Below are 27,437 nucleotides of genomic sequence, written 5' to 3'. Positions count from 1 at the left end.
AAAAAAAAAAAAAACTAACACTAGCTTTTCTAATCTTTTTGTATTCTATTTGTTTTCCTTTTATTTATTATATAATTTACAAAAAAAAGTGTACTGCGTTAAGCTAACTGAGACTTGTTATAGCACTTATATACCATATCATTGCTCTTTTGTTGATTCTGATTGCTTCCATTGTCCTCATTTGTAAGTCGGTTTGGATAAAAGCGTCTTCTAAATGCCTAAATGTAAATGTAAAGTGTATTAAAATGGAAAACAGTTATTTTAAATTGTAATAATATTTCACAATATTACTCTATTTTTGCTCAAATAAATGCAGCCTTGGTGAGCACGAGAGACTTCTGTTGAACACACTTCCTGCACACTCACTTTCTCCATCTCCTGTCGGAAAGTGGTGAAGACCTCGTTGCTCTTGGAGAGGGTGGTCTGAAACTCCTCAAACTTGTCCATGTACAGAGTGAGCTGCTGCTTTAACTGATGCTCCTGCTCCTTCATCAGCTCACATTTATGTCTGGACTCAGTCGCGTCCTTCAGGAGCTGAACAGAGAACACAGATCAACTTTTGGAATTTTCAGGTAACATCATTTTCCTGCAGCTCCAGGAGCGATTAGTCACATGGCATTTACAGCACAGGTGATTGGCTCAAATCAAGCTTGCTGCAGAACTGAGTGCCAATGAGCAAAGATGGCAGATTTCAAATCTCATACTTCAGAAGGTCTCACACCAGCAAGCAACTTCCATTCCATTGTGATAAATGGGAATGCTTAATCCACATATTATAGATCTGCTTGGTTGCAGGTGCCAATCCTTCAGGATTAGTAACAGGCTCAGAAACAGGATTAGGATTGTGACAAGGATACTCACAAACTCTCTTTCTCTTTGCTGTTTCTCCTCCACCTCTCGTATCAGCTCAGCCGTCCTCTGGAGTTTAGCGTCCACCAGCTGCTGTTGCAGTTCCTTGTGTTTGAACACCTTGTCAATGTGCTGGGTAAAGATAAATGTCATGTTCACAGTATTCTTCAAAAGAGCAATTGCTTGGAAAATTGCAACATTTCCTTAACCTTATTTTTAACTTTTAGCTTGTCAATTTTAACTTTAATGTGTGAGGCTTCCAGTGTCATTCACTTCCAATTATTGTAGCTGTACAAAAACAGCGTGTTATGCTGCTGTTATTATAGTTAACTAAAACCATAGAAAATACTTTCATTACTTGGAATAAAAAAAAATCTTTTGTAACATTACAAATGTAACTTTTGAACAGTGTAATGCACCTTTGCTGAAAAAGAAAAAAAAATGAAGCAGCACAACTGTTTTCAACATTGATAATAATATGAAATGTTTCTTGATCCGCAAATCAGCATATTAGAATGATTTCTGAAGGATCATGTGACACTGAAGACTGGCGTAATGATGCTGAAAATTCAGCTTTGCGTCACAGGGATTTATTATATTTTAAAATATATTCAAAATAGAAGTTATTCCAAACTTTTGACCAGTAGTGTACGTATGCATATAGTCATGTGATTAGTCATAATGGTTTCATTTGAGGTTGCACATATAAAATGAGCTCAACATGCAAAATACCCTGCATGCCTGAGGAACACATTTAGAATTAAGCAAATAAAATGCAAAACCATGTAATGAAACAGCAGAAATAGTCTTGTCTACCATGACTACAAAAAATCGTATATAATCTCGATGTTTACAGAGTATACAACAAACTAAATCTCTGCACCTCACAATTCTCTGAAGGCTTGAAGAACTCAACCGGAGCATAACAGCCAGTTTGCATATTGGACAGATGTTGCCTCACCTCCTCCCGGAGCTCGTACTGCTCGATGAGCTTCTTGAGTTTCTCAGCCAGCTCCACGTTCTCCTGCCGCAGCTTGCTGTTGTGCAAGTTGTGCTGCTCCATCTGGGCCTCAATCTCGTTGAGTGTCATCTGGAAGTGCAGCGTCGCCTCCTTGCGCTGCTCTTCGTACTCCCTGGACCTCTGAGCATTCTCCTCCTGCCATCACAACAGTTACCTGGTTAAACTAAGGCCAAATCTTCAAATCAGATCCCGGATGTGCATGAGCTACGGTGGCTTTACCTTTAAGGTCTTGTTATGGCGCTGAAGTTCCCTGCAAAGACTCTCCAGTTTGCTGCGTGCCAGGACGGCCTTGCTGTGCTCGCTCTGCAGGTGGATCTTCTCTTTAAGCACCTGGTTCTGCTTCTTCTGCAACACTTTCACCTGCTTTTGCATGCTGCGACTCTCCTCCAGCTGTCCCAGGAAGAATGACACATTAGTATTTAGTGATGCACTGAAATATCCCCTGCTGAAATAACAAAAAAAATAATATTTTTTTGGTTTCGGAGGGCCAAAATCAGACCAAAACTAGGGTTTGCACAATAATAGCTAAACAATTATTGTAATTAATGTTATTTAATTGTATTTTTTTTTACATTTCATCAACATTACTGCACTTTCACATAAGCACAAATCAAAAGAACTTCAACTCACATAGTTTGCTTGCAGATTTAGTCGCAGAAAACCGCGCAAACGTAAACAAACTGGCTGTATTACACCTATTTGAGTAGAATATCTCAATAGAGATCGCTAAACTCCAACTTAAATGTTTTTCAGCTCATCAGCGTTTTTTCCATTTCCATTTAGTCATTAAGCAGACGCTTTTATCCAAAGAGACTTACAAATGAGGAAACGATACGCAAGTGCTATGACAATATAATATATTTTTCCATAATATACAGTGAACATGTTGCCAGGTTGGGAAGATGAAGTAAACCACTGGGCAGAAAATGTATCGATTCATGCAAAAAAAAATAAAAAATAAAACCTGCAAACATTAAAAGTTTGTGGAGGCTTGTTACCAATGCAAAATAACAAAAATGCCAAATTACAATTAAACATTTTCTGGATAAATAACCAGTGGGCAAATATCGCAGATGATTATGCTAAATAAATCAACAGCAGCAGAATTCGTCATCACGATTAAAACACGATTCATCGTGCAGCTCCAAGTGAAACTAGGGGTGTGCGATATTAACAAAAAATAATATCTCGATATTTTCTGGGATTTTATCGATAACGATAATTAGACGATATTTTGCTGAGTGTGTTATTGTGCTGGTATGTTAAGGACTGCCGTGGACAGCTGACTTGATATTCTTTATATTCTGTGCAGTGGTCAGTTCACACTGATAGAAATAAATCTTTTCCAATAAGTTTTGACTGATTTTTATATTTTATGGGCATTTTGACCTTTATAAAGCCTTTTTTTTTTTCTAAAAGTGTCCATTATCTTTTGAATACTGATATTTGAAATTATTTAAATAATAAAAGATACTCTGAATGTGAAATTAAAACCACCAGTAAGTGGCAGCAAGTCACTGTTAATAAGTGAGTCAAAGCGATTGAACCAAATTCACTCACGAACAAAACAGCGTCATGTTGCTTAGAGATGCAAAACAGCGCTGTGGTTGTTTTTGGAGTTATTTTTTGTTGTCGAAATAGCGCAAAAACAGGAAATATGGTGTCTAAAGCGCAAGTCTCTTAATGAACTTCTTGTTTATTGAACTGTTGTAAAAAAAACAATATCACATTTGTAATCATTGTCATTTTGGGAGAAAAAAACGGCACTCTTCGTGTGAAATTGATTAACTAGGCTATCTGAAGTGGTATAAATATATACATTTTCTGCCCCCATGTCTTGAATTTGTGATCATTCTAAATGTATTGTAATAGACTGGATCGTCAGCTCTCTAAATGCGCGCGCGCACTAGTCTAGACTTCACGTAATGTGTGCGTGCACTCTGTAGCGGTGTTTTGAAAGTTTTTTGCAAAATACTCGATAATGTCAAATCGCACATCGTTAAAACAACAATTACGATATTATCGCAGACGATATATATCGCACACCCCTAAAGTGAAACAGTGACATTTAATTAACGCTTCTCTGATGAGACGTTTTAACTGATTCGTGTACACAATATGGACAAGCCACAAGGGGTAAACATCAGCAAAGCGGAGCAAAAATCATGCTACAAGAGAATGTCAAATTATTTCAAGTGAAATTGCAAGAGGCAGTTTGTTACCGAAGAAATTTTAGATGTAAACACTGATCATTACAGTATACACCACAAACTTATAAATATGAATTCATTCAAATATTTATTCAAGCATACTTACTTTTCCCGATATATATTAGCTGCCTATATTGTTCACTTAAAAATTACGCAACAGATTAATTCATTTCAGTGCATGACTATCAGTATTTCATACCACAGGAGTTGTATAATACTTTGTATGGAAAAAGAGTAGCTTGGAGTAAATTCTCCATATAAATCATACAAGCTTGGATTGCAATTTTTTTGTGAACTCTCTCTGTAAGAACATTAAGTATAAAGTGTAATATCAATTGTTGTTCAATGTCATTTCTCTAGCCTCAAATACATACCAGGTCTGCATATTTCTTACAAAGGGCAGCGAGTTTTTCTTCTGGGGTGGCTAAAGTATGAAGCGCCTGCATCAGCAACAAAACCTCTTTGCCTACGACAACAAAAGAAGAATTATGCATAGAATAACTTGTTGCTGACAAACGAGTCATCCTATCACAATGTAAAAAAAAAAAACACAAAGGGATTGTTCACCCAAAAAAGAAAATTCTGTTGTTATTTACTCACCCTCAAACTTGATTCCTAAACCGAACAGTTGTTGGTCCCCGCTGACTTCCATAGTATGGAAGAAAATACTATGGAAGTCAATGGGGACCAGAAACTGTTTGGTTACCCACATTCTTCAAAATATCTTCTTCTGTGTTCAGCCGAAGGAAAAAAAACTCATACAGGTTTGGAACATCTTGAGCGTGAGTAAATGATGACCGAAAGTTCTTTTTTTGTATGACTATCTCTTGAATACAGGGCTCTGTTTATTTCTTATATTGAACCCGACACATTCCTTGAATGGCGAACACTAACCAAATGCTTTTTGGTCCTTGGTTTTCTCAGCATTAGGGTCCAACTCCCCATCGAGGGGGTCAGGGTTCCTATCCTCCCTTCCTGGCGTCTCCCCTCTCTCCTCCTCACTGCTCACCAGCCCCGCAAAATCCTCCACATTATCCTGGGATGGGGTCTCAACATCCGGAGGTGAACTGCTCCCTTCAACAAGTCCTCTGGCTTCTAGACCACAGACCCCGATGATTTCCTCCATGACTTCAGTGCCCTGATGATGCAAACACAAAAACCGTCAAAGGAGACGAGTTTAAGTTATCCAAGCTGAGTCTGTGTAGTTTTGACACTGACATTAAACCCTGCATTTAGGTGGCATGTGTCATAACCAATACAACGACACCAGCTCTAATTCTAGATATTTACTGCAAACACAGAAAACTCACTATACACGGAAAGACAGAACTGAGCACGTGCTGCATTAAGAGCAGCCACACGCCAAACAGAGGCTGCGTCTCAAATCCCAGCGAGCTCTCTACCTAGGCAGCATTTTTGGGCACCATACACGTTTAAAATGCTGTCTAGGCACGAAGCTCACAAAGTTTAGAGGCACAGTCAGAGAGCTGCATTAAAATCAACAAGAGCAAATGAGTGAGAGGGAACGGGTTAAGACATGAAAAAATGAGACCACTGAGGTGTTTATTCAAAGCACGTGTCAACTAATAATCTGTGCAAAAGTAAATGCGTCAGCACTGACCAATTACAGTATACACTACAAACGTATCAATATGGAATAACTAAAATATATATCCAAGCATACTTAGTTTCCTGACAGACGTATATAACGCGAAATAATTCTTATGTTTAATCACATGATAAATTAAACCCACAAATGAGCCTCATATTGATCAGTTTCCCGGGGTTAAAAGTTTAAAGGGGCTATTTATGAAGCATATCACAGCTCAGATAAAATAGTAAGCCCAAAAATCATCTTGTCGTGAAGTCTGTAAAGTGATAAAGCTGTAAACCTCGGGCTAACCCCGCATTCACCCTGTTCAACACACACATACACGTGTATTTAACACTTTTATCATCTATTTCAAAATCCTTACCCTCACTTTTATGTCAGCGCTAGAAATAAAACAGATCACATGTAAATCTAAAACGGGTTGTAGATCCCGATGTTTAGCCTTGATATTTGGATAAAGAGAGTTGAAGTGCGCTTGTAAGTTGCTTAGCGGGCTAAAGCTACTTCCTTCGTAAATAACACGCCTTTACGGCGACAGGTTCCCTTCGTGGGTGTATAACAAGTCTTCCGTGGCGTTAGATGTGTTAATGATGTTATATTTAAAAGAAATGTTCAACAGCGAGCAGGTTGAGGTACAGTAACGTTACCTGTGTGTTTTCAGTGTTTTCGTGCCTGGCGTCTGAGCGCGTCGCCATGTTGTGACGCAACACCGAGAAGTGAAAAGAGTAGCATCTGCCTGAAAAACCGGAGGCTGCAAATTATAAAACTCAAGTCAAACATATTTATTATGTATTCAAATGCTTTGTAATTTTATTTTTAACTATAAAAATGCACTGTTTCTGCTATTAATTAAATTGTCGTTTTATTTCGACATGCTTTAGGATTAAATCGCACACGTTACTCTTCAGGTAGCCTATAATCCTTTTATTATGTGTGTATATAAATAAATGTTACTTTCAGTGTTGGGGAAGTAATGTATTACAATATTGCGTTACTCCATAAAAAAGTAACCAATTATGGTACTTAGTTACTTTTTATGGAAAGTAGTGCGTTACGTTACTTTTGCGTTACTTTTAAAATCTCGACAGGGCTTGCTTGTTTGTTTTTAAAATAAAAAAGTTATATTTTTGGCAAATATTAAAGCCTTTTCACACCAAAAGTGAAATGAATAAGCCTCAGGCTGAAGGGAAAGTACATTTACGTCCGTACAGTAGAATGCAGAAGAAGACATTTCAACACACTTCAGCAATAAAAAAAGACAAACAAATGTTTGTCTAGAGTAATTTTTGCTTATTAATATGGTTGAAATGGATAATCGAAGGTCAGAAGCAAAGACATTGGTTAATAGAATGGGAATAAATACATAAAGGATATTTGTGTTGTTTAACATTTTTTTGTGAGTGAGATGAATTAATTCATATTCATATTTATTTTGAACTACAGTAACATCTTCTGATTTCTCTCAACATGGGGACAGGAGAGCTGTCAATCAATAAATTGGAAAAAAAAAGTAACTTGCGTTACTTATTTGAAAAATTAACTCAGATATTCTCTTGTAAATTAAAAAGTAATGCGTTACTTTACTAGTTACTTGAAAAAAGTAATCTGATTGCGTAACTCGCGTTACTTGTAATGCGTTACCCCCAACACTGGTTACTTTTACATACAGTAAATCGTTACGAAAATAGCATCTATTATTAACCCTGGGCAGAGATTTTTAAAATTGAAACAAATCTTGTGTTTGAATTCCGTATTAACTCTGTTCAAATGAGGTCCAGTTTTTGTTCTGTCACTGTGGTCTTCACAAAGTCCTTTAGTTGCTGCTTAGGAGCGGACAGCCACCTCGCTCCCATGAAGCTCTTATGGGGACACTAGACACTCAAGAGCCCGAGAGCTCAGAAAGAGAGAAGTGATCCAGAATATTCAGACCTGAATACAGGGAAGTATATAGAAAACATTTCAGCCAAATGCAGGAAACAGCATTAAATTGGTTTGATCTGGGCACTGGTGATGAGAAACCCTTCTTTGCTTTCAAATCAAACTAATTGTATGCACTGCAGAAGACGCCTCTGCCTTACAATGCTGGGAAGGAAGCAACACTTCATATTTTCTGGCAATGTTTATGGTGGGAGTGTAGACTAGTTTCACACGCACATGTTTTTGTCACTTTGTTAAATCTAGTAACAGATGTTTCTGTAAACATTGCAATGCATTTTTTCCCCCACTATTTGAATTCCATTTTTCTTTTCTTTTCTGATCCCTTAAAATTGTCTAAATTGTCTTTTATTTAACAATAGCAACAACCAACCACTTACAAACATGAAAACATTCTGAATAAACCCTCTTCTAGTTGGTTTATGGATTTTAAAAATACCATACACATGATAACAGCCAAATGGAATTTGAATGGAGAATTATTGTTATAAATTTTTTTCTTTGTTAATATTTATCATAATGTTATCCCAGATTAAGTGATTTTTTCCCGTTTTTATTTTACTAGATGCTAAATAATTTCATTTTTTAAGAAGTCATATTTTTATGGCCACATGTTTCTTTATATATACCAATTTCTTCATTTTTAGTTGTTATGAGAAATTTTGAAAAATAATCATGTGTTCAAATGTGGTTCAATGTGTAAACAACACAGCACCCAAACAATTACAGTAACATTACCATAATTTTTTTAATACTTTTTTATTTAAATGAAGGCTATATTAAGTTACATCTTCTAATATTAATTGGATTATCGCGTTTTGTACAGAGGCACTATTGTGAGTTATTGGCTGCGCTTCTCCAGCGCGGCCTGCAGGAGGCAGCATCACACTGAGATCGGCCCGAGTCTACATGTAAAGCGGAAAAGAAGAAGAAGAAGAAGAAAAATAAATGGCGCGTTCCTACATGTAAAGCGGAAAAGAAGAAGAAGAAGAAGAAAAATAAATGGCGCGTTCCTGGAGTTGTTACTTTGTTAAGATGTCAATTTAGTGCATTAATTTCATGTTGTTGTGTTCCATTGTACCCCAGCCGACCAGAATGAATTATTTCTTCGAGCGTTGTTAAGGGATTGTGCTTGTCTCTGGGGTTACAGTTAAGAGTGGGCGACTATTATAGTGCTTGGTGCAGCTCTTTACATGTGATCAGTGTGTTTTGGAGGAAAATGCCTCTTATTAAGCTCAGAGGAGTCACTGTGGACTTTCCCTTCACTCCATACCCGTGCCAGGAGGACTACATGAGCAAAGTCATCGAGTGCCTGCAGAATGTAAGAACGTACACTACATAGACAAAATTATTGGGACACCCCCTTCTAATGAACAGGTTTGACTACTTTAGTAATTTCCAGGAGTACAAATCTTAATGTTCAAGCATATAATGATATTCTGGGGAATTGTGTGCTTCTAATTTTATAGCAACAGTTTGGACAAGACCCTTTTCTATTTTAACATGACAATGCCTCTGTGTATAAGGCAAGGTTAAAAAAGAAATGATTGATTCAGTCAGTGTGGAAGAACTTGACTGTTCTGCAGAAACCCAGCTGAACACCTCTGGTGTGACTTTAAATGCAGACATTGAGCCAAAAACTCATCACCAAACACCAATGACTAGAATAGAAAAGGGTCCTGTCCAAACTGTTGCTATAAAATTAGAATCACAATTCCCCAGAATATCATTATAAGCTTTAACATCAAGATTTGTACTCATGGAAATGACTAAAGTAGTCAAACCCGTTCATTAGAACACTTTACTTTTGTTTTGTCCATATAGTGTATACAACCCCAGCTACATTTACAGTCTTGATAGACATTGAAATACCCTTTGCTTTGACTTGCCAACTACTTTAAGATTAACCCCCATGCGTCAGTTTAAAAATTTACACAGAGGTCCTTAGAGGATAAAAATATCTATTATATATATATATCATAAAAATATATTAGTATTTTGTTTTCCCGCTTTGATATGGATCTTGTTACCAACATTCGTCTTGATCATAACTAACAAAAAATCATTTCTTTTCAATATTTTGACCTGGTAAATGGCAGTTTGTTTACATAATGGCATTGTTGTCATACTAAATGCTAAGCAGATTTTCTTTTGGATTATTACAGCTGTGTATATGTTAGTGATTAGCAACAACATGTATTTTAATGCATTATTATTTTTGTGCAGTGTCAGATTTATAAAAAATAAAAAAATAAAAAAACTACAATTCATACACACTTTTCTCAGTAGACACATACAAACCACACTCCGGCATCCACAGAATTATAATTACATAAATTAATAGTTTTTTCTCCCAGCAGAAGCAGAAAACAGGTAAAAAGTGAGGCTATTCTTTATAGGCCAGAGAACCTGAGAAAATGGTTTCATCAGGTGGAAAATAGTAAAAAAAAAAAAAAGTAAATATGTTGTAGCCTTTCCAAAATATTGAAAGCCTATTAACAAAGAATGCATACTTTATGCTTCAGTGGCACTAGGATTAAATACTGCCGATTGAATGGTAGATCCTGAGTAAGTGTAAAATATGAAATATTAGAATTCCAATAAAAATACACATTTTATGCTGTTTGCATTAACACAAACCAAAATGAATTATGCACATGGGTTAAGGGGCTTTAAAGATAGAACAGAGTTGAAATTGTACAACATCACATTATAGTCTTCTTAACAAAGAGAAAAGTCTGCCACTTTTTGTTTTCGTAAAGTTAAATAACTTTTTTTCCCATTAGAGGTAAAATATCATTGTAAATGTCTCTGAATGACATTCTGCTGCAGGTGGAATGACATTTTTGTTTTACTTACCCTTTGATTCATGTATAATATGAAGACAGTACAATTTAATCTAATGCAATAAAGGTTTTAAAGTCTTCCTGTAAGGTCACATTGTTCCATTCATTGCCTATTAATGGTATGACATGCCCTTGTACTCTTTCAGAAAGTGAATGGAGTTCTTGAAAGTCCCACTGGCACAGGTAAAACGCTCTGTCTGCTGTGTTCAGCGCTGGGGTGGAGAGAGCACTTCAAAGACACCATCTCTGCCCGCAAGATAGCAGAGAGAATGGGAGGTGCGGAGCTCTTCCCCGACAGACCGATGTCATCATGGGGAACAGCAGCCACCGACGGAGACACTCCAAGTATTGTCCTTACACTGATATGACTTATAAACTAATTTCCTTTGACAGTTTACATGCTGGACAGCGTTAGGAGTTGTACTTCAAAACACAAGTGTCATAATCGTGAGTTTTGTCTTTCCTTAATATTTTAGCTTATTACACAGACATCCCCAAGATCATATATGCATCCAGGACCCATTCACAGCTGACACAAGTCATCAGTGAACTGAAGAACACATCATACAGGTCAGCTATCTGAATTAATATCACACATTCAAAGGATATTGTGCAGTCAGCCATTTATTATCACATTTAGAATATGAAAACATATAATGGAAAACATTATATACTGCTAAAAGGGTTTTCAACATTTTCTGGTAATACATACACTACTGTTTTAATAAAAATACAGTAATATTGTGAAATTATTACAATTTAAAATAACTTTTTTCTATTTGAATATATTTTAAAATGTAATTTATTAATGTGATACAATGTTGAATTTTCAACATCATTACTCCAATCTTCAGCGTCATGTTATCCTTCAGAAATCATTCTGATATGCTGATTTGCTGTTCAAGAAACATTTAAGCATTCTTGCTGATTAAAAATTATTTCATTTTCATTTTTCAATAACAGATTGTATTGTTCTTGATTGCAGGCCAAAGATGTGTGTTTTGGGATCAAGAGAACAGCTCTGCATAAACCAGGAAGTGATGCGTCAAGAAAGTAGCCACGTTAAGGTATGATCCACTGTTATTTTAGTATAAGTGAGATACTATAATAGGCTTTAAAAATATTTAAAATCAGTTTTTATTTTTGTATTTTCCATTTTAATTTTGGTAATTTTTTTGCATTTTCTGTGTTTTTAGTAGTGTGTGTATATGTGTGTATACACACACATACAGTGGGTACGGAAAGTATTCAGACCCCCTTAAATTTTTCACTCTTTGTTATATTGCAGCCATTTGCTAAAATCATTTAAGTTAATTTTTTTTCCTCATTAATGTACACACAGCACCCCATATTGACAGAAAAACACAGAATTGTTGACATTTTTGCAGATTTATTAAAAAAGAAAAACTAAAATATCACATGGTCCTAAGTATTCAGATATTTCAGTTTTTCTTTTTTAATAAATCTGCAAAAATGTCAACAATTCTGTGTTTTTCTGTCAATATGGGGTGCTGTGTGTACATTAATGAGGAAAAAAAATTAACTTAAATGATTTTACCAAATGGCTGCAATATAACAAAGAGTGAAAAATTTAAGGGGGTCTGAATACTTTCCGTACCCACTGTATATATATATATCTCAGCACCATATTAATGAAAGCATTATGTCTTATTTCAAGGTTCACATGTGCAGAGCAAAAGTATCGTCTCGCTCCTGTGTCTTTTACAACAGTGTTGATGGTATGAAGACTAAAATTGGTGACATACCAGTAGAGCTTTGTGTTAGTTATAATGGTTTTGATTGTTAATTTGTGAATCTGCTTATAAATAGAAACTGTTGAATGCTTCTTTTTGTTTTGTTCCTTTTTAGAGAAAAGCACTGACAAAGAAATCATGAATTCTATTCTGGATGTGGAAGATCTTGTAAAAACAGGCAAAAAGCAAAGGTGAGACACTGCATGCTGTTTCATGGCTTGACTGCAGCACTGAAAGAAATGGGTGTGTTTAAAACATCTTAAATCTGCTGATGCAGCATCTGACATGTTTCCAGTGTGAGTATTTTCTTTTTGAGTGTTTGTAAATAGTGACATTGATCAGATTGTTTGTTCCTGTAGAGTGTGTCCATACTACCTGTCACACGCACTTAAACAACACGCTGATGTCATCTTCATGCCATACAACTACCTGCTTGACCCAAAGGTGAGACATTTATCCTGCCGATATCATCACTTTAAATACACTACTGTTCATTTTTTTAATGGTTTTGAAGAAAGTCTCTTATACTAACCAAGACTGCTTCTTCTCCCCGAGTTACCGTCTTCCGCCATTTTGGAGAGTACCCTGAACGTAATCAGCGCTGTTTACGTTCAGTAGACAGTGTGCGCATGCTGAACATAAATTATGTTATTATTGTTTTCTTTGCGCACAAAAAGTATTCGCGTAGCTTCGTAAAATTACGGTTTAACCCCTGATGTTACATGGACTATTTTACCGATCTCCTTGCTACGTTTCTGGACCTGGGAACATTGCTGTCTATGGGAGGGTCAGAGAGCGCTCAGATTTCATCAGAAATATCTTAATTTGTGTTCCGAAGATGAACGAAGGTCTTACAGGTTTGGAACGACATGAGGGTGAGTAATTAAAGACAGAATTTTCATTTTTGCGTGAACTAACCCTTTAATTGATTGAAAATACAGTAATATTTTTTTTTAAATGAACTCTGTTTATTCTTGTGATGTTGAAGCTCAATCTTCAGCATCATTACTCCAGTCTTCAGTGTTACATGATCCTTCAGAAATTATTCTAATATGCTGATTTGCTGCTCAAGAAACATTTATTATAACTATTGAAAACAGTTTTAGCTGCTTAATATTTTTCTGGATACATTTTTTTAGTTCTTTCATCATTTTCATTTTCATTCTTTAATTAATAGAAAAGAGCAGCATTTATTTGGAAAAATAAATCTTTTTTAACCTTTTGAAAGTCTTTGTCACTTTTGGTCAATTTAATGCATCCTTGTTGAATAAAAATATTTATTTCTTTGGGGAAAAAAATCCTACTGACCCCAAAGTTTAACAGTTATAGTACCTTTATCATTATATATTTCTCCACGAGTTCGCCTGTCCTTCCAGTCCTGATGGTTAATGGTAAACAAACTTGGCTTTCTGTCTTCGATGGAGGCAGGAACCCGAACCCGAAGCTTGAGCTCAGAGTTCAACCCCCCATTACGGCACTTCATAGAGGGAGTATGACAGAATTAGAGGAGGAGATGGGGAGGTGGAGGGGTGCTGTAAGAATTGTCACTGGGACGGCGCAATGACTGCTGCTTATATACTGTAGGCTCGTGATGATTGACAGGACTGAATGATTAGGCTCCTCCTGAACCTACGTTTAGAACTTCATTTATTTGTTGTGTGTTTTTCTGGGATAGATCTGTTTGATTTTATTCTAAATTGATTTTTGTTGATTCACAGAGTCGAAGAGCACACAACATAGAGCTGAAAGGAGCTGTGGTTATTTTTGATGAGGCTCATAATGTTGTAAGTATCTTAAAGGGTTAGTCCACCTAAAAATTTAAATTAGCCTGTGTTTTACTCACCCTCGAGCCATCGTAGGTGTATATGACTTTCTTCTTTCAGACGAATCCAATCAGAGTTATATTAAAAATTGTCCTGGCTATTCCAAGCGTTATTATTGTAGTGGGTGGGTGTTTCTCTTTAACAGTCCAAAACACGTTAAATAAAGCGTGCGCTTCCATAATAAAATGTCCCTCACACGGCTCCGGGGCGTGAAAAAAGGCCTCCTGTAGCCATTCCATGCGTTTTTGTAAGAAAAATATCCATATTTCAAACGTAATAAACACTTTTCTCTCACTTCTGCTGACTGTCGTATGCGGAAGCGTTCCGGCGGATGACGTAGGACGAATGCGTCGTGCGTGCCTCTGAGATATGCTAGTCTAACGAGTTTGTTTACAGGCGCAAAGGAAGCAAAGTTCCTTACTTTAGCAAAGGAAAACCAGTCTCCTCTTGGCTTATATCGAAATCCGCCGACATTTTTATTTACAAATACTCGTTTTGTGCTTCTAATTCATGACCGGCGTTTTGTTTTGTTCTCTCTCTGCGTTCGTCACTAATCACGCAATGCCGACATCCTAAAATATGAATATTTTTCTTACAAAAACGCATGGATTTGCTACAGGAGGCCTTTATTCAACCCCCGGAGCTGTGTGAGGCACATTTTATTATGGATGTGCGCACTTTATTTAACTTGTTTTGGACTGTTGAACAGAAACACCCGCCCACTGCAATGATAGAGCTTAGAAGTGCCAGGACAATTTTTAATATAACTCTGATTGGATTCGTCTGAAAGAAGAAAGTCATATACACCTAGGATGGCTTGAGGGTGAGTAAATAACAGGCTAATTTTCATTTTTGGGTGAACTATCCCTTTAATGTTTTTTGAGACCTCAAAGTCATTCAGCATGTGAAATTATGCAGTTCTGTGTTCTTGTTTTTTTTATATTTCTATTCTACTGTTTGTCTACATTATCAGGAGAAGATGTGTGAAGAGTCCACCTCGTTTGACCTCACCCCTTACGACCTGATTTCTGCCATTGAGGCCGTGGATCGACTGCTGCAGGAACAAGCCTCAGACATCAGCAAAGCAGATTCTGCTGAAGATTTTAATGTGGAATCGCTGAACTCTGGTTAGTTTATATTTGTCAAGATTTTTGTTTGCTTTTTAAATTTTTTTTCCTATTAAAAATGTTGTTTATATTTTAAATATTATATAAAATTATTTATGTATGTATACATTTTATATATACTCACACACACTCCCTTGTTTTTATCCAATGTATTATTTTGCAGGATTGAAACTGGATATTACCACAATTGCAAAAATAAAACGTAGGTTGCATTTTAAAAGTTAATATTGTAGTACAGTATTATGCTTAAGGAGTTGTTTGGAATCCATTTTTCAGTATAAAGAAAAACATTTTCCTCAACGCACAACTTAATAATCTTACAGAAGTTTTGATGGATCTGGAATCTTCCATTAACGGTTTTGAGATGCCAGCAAATAGTCAAGGAATCACCAAACCCGGCAGGTCAGTGGAGTTCAGTGCTGCGAATGTGTATCCGTGACCTTGATATATTGACAGTAAAAAATACACAACAGCTAATATTCTGTCTCTTCCTCTCTTAAAGTTTCATATATGAGCTTTTTCAAACAGCTCATGTGAACTCTGATACTAAAACAGCTGTGGTGGAAGCCATGGAGCAGATCACAGGATATTTAGCAGGGAGTGAGTCTTTACAAATCCTCAATATAATTGACGTTTGCTGTTTATTAGTGCAGCTTTGATGCACATATGTCATTTTTTGCAGGGCCTGGTGTCTTTCTGAACACTAGTGGACTACAGAAAGTGGCGGATATAATCCAGGTCAGGAGCATGTTAAAGAGATCAGTTGTCTGTTTTCTGTATTTTTTCCCTATATTTATTGTGTTTGTTTCTTTATCCTTATTAAGCTGGTGTTTGGGGCTGAACCTCCAGAGGGCAGCAAGAAATCACAGATGGGAAACAGCATGAAGGAGTTTAAGGTTTGCTCCAGTTGATTTTCATATTCATGCCGTCTTCATCAGTACATGAAGTTGTCTGAGCGCATCAGGTTTTAGGTTTTCTCCAGTCAAGTCCAATGGTACATTTATATCTCTGATTATTTTAAGAGTGGAACTGTTGCTGTTTTTAAAACTAAGGCCAGTTCAAGTTGTGGTTTTGTCCTGAGTTTTAATGGGAAATTCCATCATGCATCCATCCCATTCCATCCATCTTTTTGGAAAGAAATTAATACTTTTTTCGGCAAGGATGCACTAAATTGATCAAAAGTAATAGTAAAGACATTTAGAATGTTACAAAAGATTTCTATTTCGAATAATGGATAAAATCCAGGATAAAAAAATCCACAAAAATATTAAGCAGCAAAACTGTTTTCACTATTGGTAATAATCATAAATGTTTCTTGAGCAGCAAATCAGCATATTAGAATGATTTCTGAAGGATCATGTGACACTGAAGACTGGAGTAATGATGCTGAAAATTCAGCTTTGCATCACAAGAATATATTATATTTGAAAATATATTAAAATAGAAAATAGTCATCTTAAAGTGTAATGATATTTCACAGTATTACATTTTCTACTGTATGTTTGATCCTTGTTGAGCATAAGTTTTCTTTCAAAAACATAATTGTACTGATCCCAAACTATTGGATGGTACTGTCTGATATATGTCTGATGATAGTTCCTCTTGTCATTGTCTTTCACTTCCAATCTCTGCTCCTGATTCCTGAATCTGTCTCATATCAGGTCCACATTCATCCAGACACCAGCAACTTCAAGAAGAAACAGGTGACTGATGTATGGGCTTCCTCCTCTACCAAAAAACAAGGTATGACACTCTTATTCGGTCTCTGTGAAGCCTCATGTTTAGTAAATGTGTTTTCAAAAGGAATTTGATATTTTGGAAAACCTGTTTATTGCGTCAATATTCGAAGTGTTTGTTGCCTTGGTGCACGTACATTCGGCTTCCACAAAGAAATGCTGGAAAAAAGTGAACTTGCACGTTAAACCTGTATGCCTGAGCTGTGAAAGATTGAAAGTGTGTTTGCATATTTTATAGGGAATGTGCTGAGCTACTGGTGTTTTTCTCCGGGGTTCAGCATGCAGGAGTTGCTCAGACAGGGAGTACGCAGCATCATTCTGACCAGTGGAACCCTCTCGCCGCTCTCATCCTTCACCTGTGAAATGCAAATGTTAGTGCTCTTCTCCTCTAGCTGTCCCCTCTGAGTTGATGCGGGTTGGGTGCTAATTCTCTGCTGATTTTTCTGCAGTCCTTTCCCTGTATCCTTGGAGAATCCTCACGTCATCCAGCGTGATCAGATCTTTGTCAGTATCATTGAAAAAGGTCCAGACGGTGTGCAGTTGAGCACAGCCTTTGACAGGAGGTGAGTGTTTTATCAAGGGTTGTTCAGTCACATTAACATCCTCTGCTGAAGTTGAAGAAGTTTGGGGTCAGTAATTTAGTACATATATTTAGCAAAGACTAATTAAATTGATCTAAAATGACAGGAAAGAGATTTACAGTAACTAAAGATTTCTATTACAAATACTGTTCTTTTCATGATAATAATAAGAAATGTTTCTTGAGAAGCAAATTTGCATTTTACAATGATTTCTGAAGGATCATGTGACACTGAAGACTGGAGTAATGCTGAAAATTCAGCTTTGCATCACAGGAATAAATTACATTTTAAATGTCAATGTTATTGTAGTTAGCTCAAACTTTTTAATTCTAAAATTAATTTCAGCTAGTTGCCAAGGCAGCATTTCTTAATTTAGTTTAACTTGATGTACTAAAATAAAAACTGAAATATTAATAAAAAATATATAGACATATAAAACTACTAAAAATGACAAACACACAACAAACAAAATTTGGTACCAAAATTGTAACTACAATGAAAATGTAAAATATAAAAATAAAAACTGATTCAAAATATTAATAGAAACTATAATAGTATCTGATACTGTTATTCTTATCTGAGATGTGATTTTTATATTGACCATGGGCTGTCAAAACCCAAAAAGACCAAAAAAGAAGCACTATAAAACAGGATTATTATAGTTAACTAAAACCATAAAAAACATTTTTTGTTACTTGAAATAAAACCAATATTTAAAAAAATTTCACGGACAAAATTCTCATTTTTGTTTGGTTTAGCTGGGTGTACTAAAATACCTAAAACTAAAACTGAAATAAAAATAATAAAAAATATATGGACATTAAAAAACTAATAAAAATGCCAAAAACACAAAAATTACTAAAACATTAACTAAAAAAGGTAAAAACAGAAAAAATAAAAACGAATGCAAACTATTAATAAAAACTATAGTAGTTTCTCACTGATACTAAAATAACACTGCTGTAAAAGCACCATAAAAGCAGCTCATGTGACATGTTTGCTATATTTCAAGTCTTCTGAATCCATATGACTGGTTTGTGTGAAAAGGTTCAGTTTAGTATGTGAACATGGCTCTCTTTGGTTTTTGAAGGTTCGTTCCTGAAAACATGTCTTCCATGGGAAACACTCTGGGTGAGAGATCCTCGCACAAAACAGCAGCTGATCTGATCACTTATCAGTAATAATCTGATGATCAGCATGATTATCAATGTAATGATTATCATTGGCTTTGCAGTCAATCTGGCACGGGTGGTGCCTCATGGACTGCTGGTGTTCTTCCCCTCGTATCCGGTGATGGATAAGACTCTGGAGTTCTGGAGGGTGAGCTTGTATTTCAGTCTGTCTGCAATAAAGCTGCAATTACCTGTAGCTGACTCAGAAAGTCTTCATTTCATAAAGTCATGCCATTAAATATTTCATGCACTGCAAAAATATTTTCCGCAGTGTTTTTGTTTTCCAATACAAATATCCTTACATCAGGATACATTCCCTTGAGATGTAGAGTGAAGATTTGAAGTCTTGTTTTCTGAGAAACTGAACAAAATGAAGCGAGTTTATATTTAAAACGAGAACAAATATCTATCAATCGGGAATTAAAACTGGTTTTCCCTTTGAATTAAGTCGATTTTTCTGAGCCCATTGGCAGATATTTGTTCTTGTTTTATTCATAAATTTGCGTCATTTTGATCCATTTGTCTTATATTTGCCCTGAAAAGTAAAACAAAAATACTGAATGTCAATTTTTTGCAGCGCTATCAGAAGGTACAGTAAAAGCTATTTGCATAATAACGATTGGCAGCAAAGCTATTTAAGCCATAAGCTTTTTTTTTAGTACTATGAATTAAAAAGTAATGAAGAAATGTTGACAGCTGTATTTTCAAACTTTGATGAAGCACTGTTAACACAAGACATTTACATTTAGAGGCTATATTGATATATTACTGTACATTCCATTAAATTTATTCCTTAAATTTGCTTTATTTGGCCTCAAAAAGGTTATAAAAGTCTTAAATTTACCTTCATAAAACCTGCAGAAACCCTGTTTATTGTGAAATAAATGAAAGACTATTTTACAAGCATTTTTTTTTTTTTTTACAAGTTTCCATTTTTAAGGGTAAAATTGATGTAGATTTCGTTTTTTGCCAACTGTAGCATTTAAGTCATTATACACCACTCCCTTCACTCTCTCAGGCTAATGGACATGCCGATCGCATTGAGCATGTGAAGCCCATGTTTGTTGAACCGAGGAGTAAAGGCACTTTTACAGAGGTAACCGCTATTGCTATCAGTCATATAATAACTGTTCACTCAGTATGAGTTGATATAGATGCTATCATAATGCTAACACAGCTTGATCTGCACAAGCTGTCAGTCAGTGCCGCTCTGAAATTGGATTCTCTTGCAGGTGATTGATGGTTATTATGACAAGGTGAACGACCCAAACTCCAGCGGAGGCAGCTTCTTCGCCGTATGCAGAGGAAAGGTGAGACTATAAATATCTGATGCAATAAAAATTATTTATTATGAACCAAGACCAGTAATATCAACATATTTTTTCTGTTTTCCAAGGCAAGCGAAGGGTTGGATTTTGCAGACACGTACGGTCGAGGGGTTGCGATCACTGGGCTTCCCTTCCCCCCCAGGATGGACCCCAGAGTGGTGCTAAAAATGCAGTATCTGGACGAGATGTGCAAGAATAAAATTAGTGGAGTGAAGGTACCTGCTCTTCAAGATTTAATATTAAGATTGTCAATTTAACATGTTTATTTATTACAATTTTAATTCAATTAAAAATCAATTAATTGTTCAAACCTATTATTTACATTTATTTTAGATTTAGATTTTATAAATGAATACTTATTTAGCAAGCATGCATTAAGTTGACCAAAAGTAATATGCAAATCAGCATATCAGAATGATTTCTGAAGGATCATGTGACACTGACAACAACTGAAGTAATGATGCTGAAATTCAGCTTTAACATCACAGGAATACATTACATCTTAAACTATATTAATATAGAAAACATTTTTGTAAATTGTAATATTATTTCACAATATTACTGTACTTTTGAGCCCAAACGTTTTAATACAAGTGAAAATATGAATTAATTATTTATTAATTTATTAAAAAATGCACTAAAGATATAATTCATACATATAATGTAAATGAATATCATTGATCACTGATATCATAATGAAGAGAAATTCCTTAGTAAAAGGATCAAATTCTTGAAAAGTAGTTTGTTATTGAATATTATATTTATTATTATTTCTTATAAAAAAAATATGTCCTTTTGACCTTTTATGACATGGAAAGGTTAGTTCAGGTTGTAAATATGTCATACAATCCCCAAATAATATTTGTGACCCTGGAGCACAAAAGCAGTCATAAGTAGCATGGGTATATTTGTAGCAATAGCCAACAAAACATTGTATGGGTCAAAATGATCCATTTTTCTTTTATGCCAAAAATCATTAGGATGTTAAGTAAAGATCATGTTCCATGAAGATATTTTGTAAATTTCCTACCGTAAATATATCAAAACTTAATTTTTGATTAGTAATATGCATTGCTAAGAACTTCATTTCGACAACTTTATAGGCGATTTTCTCAATATTTTGATTTTATTTATTTTTTGCACCCTCAGATTCCGGATTTTCAAATAGTTGTATCTCGGCCAAATATTGTCCTATCCTAATAAATCATACATCAACGGAAAGCGTATTTATCCAGCTTTCAGATGATGTATAAATCTCAGTTTTGAAAAATTGACCCTTATGACTGGTTTTGTGGTCCAGGGTCACGTTCATGCATTAATAATTCACGATGTTTGTGAAAAAAAAATGTACCAATACCTTAAAATATTTGTATATTTTTATTTGAATATTGTATTATTTAGTACATTTGTAATATTTTTATTTTAAAACTTTTTGGAAAATAATGATGACGGTGTGTACACTCATGTACATGTATTCAAGGTGTAAAGAAAACCTGCAGTGAACTGCGTATGGTTCAGGTAGAGCTGTGTGTTCTTATGGTCTGTCTGGTTGTTTAGTATCTGTCTGGGCAGGAGTGGTACAGACAGCAGGCCTCTCGAGCCGTCAATCAAGCCATTGGCAGAGTGATCCGGCACAGAGAAGACTACGGAGCTATTTTCCTCTGTGATCACAGGTCAGTGCTAATTACTACAACTGCAATTCCCTGTTGTGTGACTGGAGAGCAAGTACGCAGATATTAATGTTCTGGGTTTATAATTCCAGGTTCACAGGCACCGAAGCCCGTAATCAGCTTCCTTCATGGGTGAGGCCGTATGTTAAGATTTATGATGGCTTTGGTACCATGGTCCGTGATGCGGCTCATTTCTTTCGGACGGCGCAAAAAACTGTAAGTCCATTTCTTGTTCATGTTTTCCTGTTCCATGAACCTGTTTTTACACTAATAAGAGCTGACATGCACATTTCTTGGTCGATTTGTGTATCAGAGACCAGTTCCTGTTAGGAAAGAAAAAGAGGCCTGTAAAAATCAGGCAGACACCGGGCCGCTCAACACAGGCTCCAGCTGTCCTTCTAAGAGTGTCTGGCTCAGTGACACCTCTCAAAAGGCCAAAACACTAGACTCACACATCCCTAGCCTAAAGTGGAGAAAATTAGGTGAGCTCACCTCTATTCCTCCTTTTTTCTGGCTTTTTAATGAGGTCTGAGGCTCTTGGATGACTGTTCATTAAGACATATTTCACATCTTGGAGGTTTATGTCCTGCTTGAATCTACTGTATTTTTTTTTAAACCGTAATCGATAAAAAGTCAAGTAATTAAGCAATGAGTTATAATTTGGTCACATTCTGAGACTGTGATTTATAAAAAAGCCCAGTTGAAGCAATTAAACATTAACATTAGACAATGCTAGGAGACAATTCTGTTTTGAACGGAGACAGAACCCTCAGATTTGATCATTTGGAGGATGTTTTGACATTGATTTTTATTTAATTGCTGTCAGTTACAGTACTTGTCAAAAGTTTGGAAATATGGTGTTTTTTAAATGTTTTAAATTAAGTCTTTTATGCTAACCAGGGCTGCATTTATGTACTCAAAAATACAGTAAAAACACTAATTTTGTGAAATAGTATTACAAAATAAATTAAAATATAAAATGTTTTCTATTGTAAGATATTTTAAAATGTAAATGATTCCTGTGATGCAAAGCTGAATTTTCATCATCATTACTCCAGTCTTCAGTGTCATATGATCTTTCAGAAATCATTCTAATATGCTGATTTGCTGCTCAAGAAGCATTTATTATTATTATTTTCAATGCTGAAAACAGTTGTGGTTCTTAATATATATGTCGAAACCATGATTATACTTCCATTCAAATGTTTGGGCTTTGTGTGCATGTTTTTAATAGAAATTAATGCTTTTGTTTTGTAAATATGCATTAAATTAATCAAAGGTCACATTAAAAACATTTATAATGTTACAAAAAATTCTATTTTAAATTAATGCTGTATGAACTTTCTGTTCATCAAAAAAATCCTGAAAATGATTTCATTAAATATTAAGCAGAAAAAATGGTTTTTAACATTGATAGTCATAAGTGCCATTATTAATAACTGAGCAATAATAATAATTGAGCACTAAATTAGCATATTACTATGATCTCCCAAGAATCATGTGACACTGAAGACTGGAGTAATGATGCTGAAGATTCAGCTTTGCATCACAGGAATAAATTACATTTTAAAATATATTAAAATAGAAAATAGTTGTTTCAAATTGTAATAATATTTCACAATATCACTGTTTTCACTGTATTTTATTCAAATAATTGCAGCCTTGGTGAGCATAAGAGACTTCATTAAAATTATTTTAAAAATCATTATGTTTTCAAACTTTTGTGCATTCAGTGCGAGTCAGTTAAAATGATCCTGATGTTTTAGAGTCAGAAGAGCATTCTGGTCGGGATGGAGCGGCCAGACTTTGCATTCAATATGAGATGGAGATGACAAGTAAAAGGAAACCAGTCAGCCTGCTGGATGCCCTGGATGACACAACCAACAAGGGAGGGAGGGAAGACACCATGGCTGGGGAAGAAAGAGTGAGACAAGAATTAAATCACTAGAGAAATCATTTCGTTGCTCTCTTTCCAAACCAATTTTCTTTTCTTTCTGCCATTTAGCATAAAATGAGATGTAATGCAGAATGTCGGAGCAGCTGTTTTCCATATAATGAAAGTGCATGGGGATGTATATGGAAATGGTCCAAAAGAGGACAAGTATAATAAAAGTAGTCACATGCGACCTGTGCGCCCTTTTTCCAGGTCTTTTAAATTCATACGACAGTTCAGTGGTGAAGGCAGTGATTTCACATTTCTCAGAGAAATTGGAAGTGAATAACCTAGAAAATGAATTTTTTGCTGAATAAATGAGATATGAATGGTAAGAAATTACCTCATAAATCATGATCAGGGTTTTGAGTGACACCATGATCTCTTTTTATCTGTTTGTCAAATCTTTCTACTTTCGTCAATTTAGCTCATTGTGCAGGTCTGTAAAAAAATTCTTATGCCGTAAAATAACTGTGATCAAATCTTTTTGCTAATTTTCCCTTTCTCTCATTGGTCTTTGACCCTGCAGGCGAGTCGCTTGTCGACTCTTTCTAATGTGACTGAACCGCTCATACAAGACCACAACACACACTGTCTGCTCAGAGGTGCGGAATCATGACACATCCTTCAAGCCAATTACATTTCCACTGCTAGTTCAACTAATATGCCTTCTAACATTTGAATTCCCTTCACTGATCTCTGATTGTGACTGGAATCAAAACGGGCAGATAAAGAGCATCATCTTCTTTTTCTCAAGGTCTTTATCAGTTTATTCGACCACACCATAAGAAAGAGTTCGATGAGCGTTGTTTGGAGTTAACAGGTGAAGGCTGTGGCTATAAACAAGAGCATTCGCTGTCCAGAGAGGAGCGAGAGGCTCTCGGGCAGAACACAGGTAACATCTGACTTGTAAATAGTGTGTAACAGTTACAGGAAACATTTAGAACTTATTTTCTCTCTCCATAATGATAAATAACATTGTTTTATGTTTTCCTTTTCTAGCAAAAAGTGAGATGTCACCTGTGAATCCACCCAGTGAGCAGCTGAATTCGAGTCAACAGCTGAACCAAGGTGGTTCTCACCTGGTCAATGGTGGGGATGGTAAAATTGGAGGTATATTGGAGTTTATTGGTATTAACTGCAATTAAAAAGGTCTTGTATAGGGTGGCCATCAGTCCAGTTTTAAAACACCACGTCTGTCTATTACCGTATGCTGGAGCCGCTCATTTATCCTCTTTTTAAGACTACTGTTTTATATTTTATACAATGGCCTATATTATAAATAAATGAACAAATGTTATGTTCAAGTTAAAATTAAGCAACATACACTTTATACGTTATATTGTCAGTATGGCTGTTTTGCTCCATTTTGCCAACATTGCATCTCTGATCAACACAGTGTTTTGTATCTGTATGATTCAGCGTTTTTGAACAAATCAGGTGAGTCAGTGATTCAATAAGCCATTCATGAAGACAGTTGCTAAATTCAAAAATGCATACTAGTTTACCACTCTTCACCACTATTTTAGCTTATCCTTTGATGGCAGAAATAGTAAGAGTAGTATGCTAGTATGCAGTTCCGAAATCGAGTCACTTGCTTAATTTCTAAACGAATCGGCCATTTTGAACGAATTGATTGAATGAGTGAATCAGTGACTGGCTTAATATGATTTGTCGCCACCTACTGATGGTTTTAGATTCATATTTAAAGTTTCATAATTCTGTATTCAGTTTATTTTATATTTAACGCATTCATCTCCTAACATTATTTATGCATTTTAACTGCAGTGGCATCAGCATTAAAGGGGTCATATGATGCGATTTCAATTTTTCCTTTCTCTGCCGCCGCCGCCATGTCGTGAAGGCGCTGTGTTTCATTGTGAAAGAGAAACTACTTTGGTTTGGACGATATCCGCTTCGTCATGCCTGGTGCTGATCTGTGCTGGTCGCTGAGGAAATACATCAACTTCGCGCTGTCAATCGCCGGATCGGCTTTCACCGTGAACGAAGCGGAGTCCAGCCCGGGGTCGTCACATGTGGTTGCAGCAAGCCGAAGTTGAATCCACCAGCCGCGCCGTTCTCAAGCCCGCCTTTTCAGACCGATTAGTTTTGTAAAAATCGACGCGTTTCAGAAAGGCGGGGCATAGAGGAGAAACAATAATGTACAGTATGTGGAAAATGTGTTTTTTGAGCCTTAAACCGCATAAACACATTTCATTACACCAAATACACAAAATAATGTTCTTTTTAGCAGCATCATATGACCCCTTTAAACAGTCTGTGTAAATGCATCTAAATGTCACTTCAGATGCACTTTTGTGGTACATAGATAGATTTTGTTGATTTTGATGCCCTACTGTCTTGCTATTCTAACTGAATTTATTGAATTTACATGAAAGATGATGCATACATTTAATAAGATTAGAAAATTTGCCCTCATAAAGGTTAAAAATGTCCCTAGAAATAAATTTAAGGGGGTAAATATCATCTCTTAATGGAAAAGTTTATTTTTTGTTACTGGTTTAGGATAATTTTTCCGTTTTTATTCTGGCTTCAAATCCTGCATAGTGTCCTCCTTTTCGGTAGACATTGCCACCCTATTCTTGATGCAGACATTTGTACATTTGCGACTTGTTTTTTGAAATTTTACAGTGAATGTGAGAAGTGAAGTCCAGAAGCCACAAACATCCATCAAAGAAGGTCTGTCGTGCTCCTCTCTGCTGTCAGACATTAAACAGGCCATCGGTGCAGAAAAAACCCGTCAGATGTTTTTGGCCTTGCAGGCCTATAAAACATCAAACAATTATGAACAGATGGTGTCAACTGTTGTGAGTTTATTGACTGAGAGAGATGAAGACATCGCTCTACTAGAACGTTAGTCTGTTTCTTTTAGATTCATCATAACCTTTTACATTTTTTATTAAACTGGGTATCTGTTGGGAAAGAGGCTGAACTTGTTGGGTCTGGTCTAGGGTTGTCTGTGCTCATTCGACCACAGCACAGGAAGCAGTTCGGTGAGCTGTTAAAATCCTTGACCGGAAATGATTCTGTTGTGAACCAGAATTCAGACATGGGATCAAGTCAACTAAATCAAGGTATTCTTTGTAATAATTGTGTGTAGATATTGTATTCTGCTATAGGGATGGATGGTAGATGAATTTGCTAATCGTTCTTAATTGTTATTTTTCATTGCAGCATCTCAGTTATCTGCAGGAAAGACTCAAAGCAAGATATCATCCTTCTTTTCATGAATGCTGCTCTAATATATTGCTCCAAGCTGCTCTAAGATATCAGTATCTTCATTTTTTTTTTTTTACATATAACATGCATGAAGAGATTTAAACAGGAGAATGTTGAAAAAATGGCATAACTGATATTTATGTAATTATATTTTGGCAATAAACACTTTACATTAATTGTTTGTAATAAATAAATGAACTTTATACTTCTTTTAAATGGTGTTTTTTCAAGTTCTTTTTTTTATTAATGTTAAAAATGTAAATGAAAAATAGTATGCGAGTGATTTGGCATCTGAACATTTTATCTTCCCTGTACCATTAAGTAGCACTATTTTATTTCATTTTATATTTTTATGTACTATATTTTTATTCTTAATGATTAAAATGTATTCTCTTGAGAAAAGATATTAGACCAAATGTGTTATATAAACAAAGCTTGATTGGATATACAATGTTATTTCCTAAAAATAATATAGGCTTCTAGTTATTTATAAAAGAAATAAATTCAAATGTACAAGCAATAAGTTAAGCAAAAATAAGTTAAAGCCATATAATATGGATTAACAGATATTAAAGACAAATGTGGTTTTCCTTTTCTTTC

General features: G+C 35.6%; 2 protein-coding genes across 3 annotated transcripts in view; one reads left to right on the top strand and one right to left on the bottom strand.

Annotated features, from left to right (window-relative positions):
- The window catches only part of txlng (taxilin gamma), a 10,273-nt gene extending 3,863 nt beyond the window's left edge, over positions 1-6,410 (bottom strand). Inside the window, exons 1-7 of one of the 2 annotated variants that reach the window (XM_016570098.1) lie at positions 6,340-6,410; positions 4,975-5,218; positions 4,455-4,546; positions 2,090-2,260; positions 1,811-2,005; positions 862-981; positions 367-534 (exon numbers count right to left, since the gene is read on the bottom strand). In XM_016570098.1, coding sequence (XP_016425584.1) covers positions 367-534; positions 862-981; positions 1,811-2,005; positions 2,090-2,260; positions 4,455-4,546; positions 4,975-5,218; positions 6,340-6,387 — 1,038 coding nt within the window. In that variant the 5' untranslated portion in view covers positions 6,388-6,410. Of the gene's footprint in view, positions 1-366; positions 535-861; positions 982-1,810; positions 2,006-2,089; positions 2,261-4,454; positions 4,547-4,974; positions 5,219-6,056; positions 6,303-6,339 lie in introns of those variants that run through there. The other variant, XM_016570099.1, reaches the window with a different exon arrangement.
- Positions 6,411-8,505: 2,095 nt separating this feature from the next.
- LOC107753877 (regulator of telomere elongation helicase 1-like) lies at positions 8,506-26,995 on the top strand. The gene is made up of 34 exons (XM_016570145.1): positions 8,506-8,948; positions 10,620-10,818; positions 10,950-11,043; positions 11,459-11,540; positions 12,152-12,212; positions 12,343-12,418; positions 12,587-12,671; positions 13,946-14,011; positions 15,024-15,177; positions 15,341-15,379; positions 15,501-15,579; positions 15,680-15,777; positions 15,860-15,915; positions 16,002-16,073; positions 16,839-16,920; positions 17,152-17,284; positions 17,363-17,476; positions 18,585-18,625; positions 18,729-18,814; positions 19,685-19,762; positions 19,899-19,976; positions 20,063-20,209; positions 21,552-21,667; positions 21,757-21,880; positions 21,978-22,146; positions 23,431-23,588; positions 23,670-23,765; positions 24,025-24,036; positions 24,127-24,202; positions 24,355-24,492; positions 24,600-24,710; positions 26,250-26,471; positions 26,570-26,692; positions 26,793-26,995. Exons 1-34 carry the CDS (start codon positions 8,847-8,849, stop codon positions 26,846-26,848), a joined length of 3,423 nt encoding a protein of 1,140 aa, XP_016425631.1. The 5' UTR covers positions 8,506-8,846; the 3' UTR covers positions 26,849-26,995.
- Positions 26,996-27,437: the final 442 nt, after the last annotated feature.

Source organism: Sinocyclocheilus rhinocerous, unplaced genomic scaffold (assembly GCF_001515625.1).
Source record: "Sinocyclocheilus rhinocerous isolate Xijiao unplaced genomic scaffold, SAMN03320098_v1.1 scaffold711, whole genome shotgun sequence".
Lineage (NCBI taxonomy): Eukaryota > Metazoa > Chordata > Actinopteri > Cypriniformes > Cyprinidae > Sinocyclocheilus > Sinocyclocheilus rhinocerous.
This window is presented reverse-complemented; position numbering and strand designations above follow the sequence as displayed.

Coding starts and splice junctions, on each gene's coding strand:
- LOC107753877 (XM_016570145.1), top strand. CDS start 8,847: ATGCCTCTTATTAAGCTCAGAGGAGTCACTGTGGACTTTCCCTTCACT. Junction 10,819..10,949: donor CACCGACGGAGACACTCCAA/GTATTGTCCTTA, acceptor TTAATATTTTAG/CTTATTACACAGACATCCCC. Junction 11,541..12,151: donor AAGAAAGTAGCCACGTTAAG/GTATGATCCACT, acceptor TCTTATTTCAAG/GTTCACATGTGCAGAGCAAA.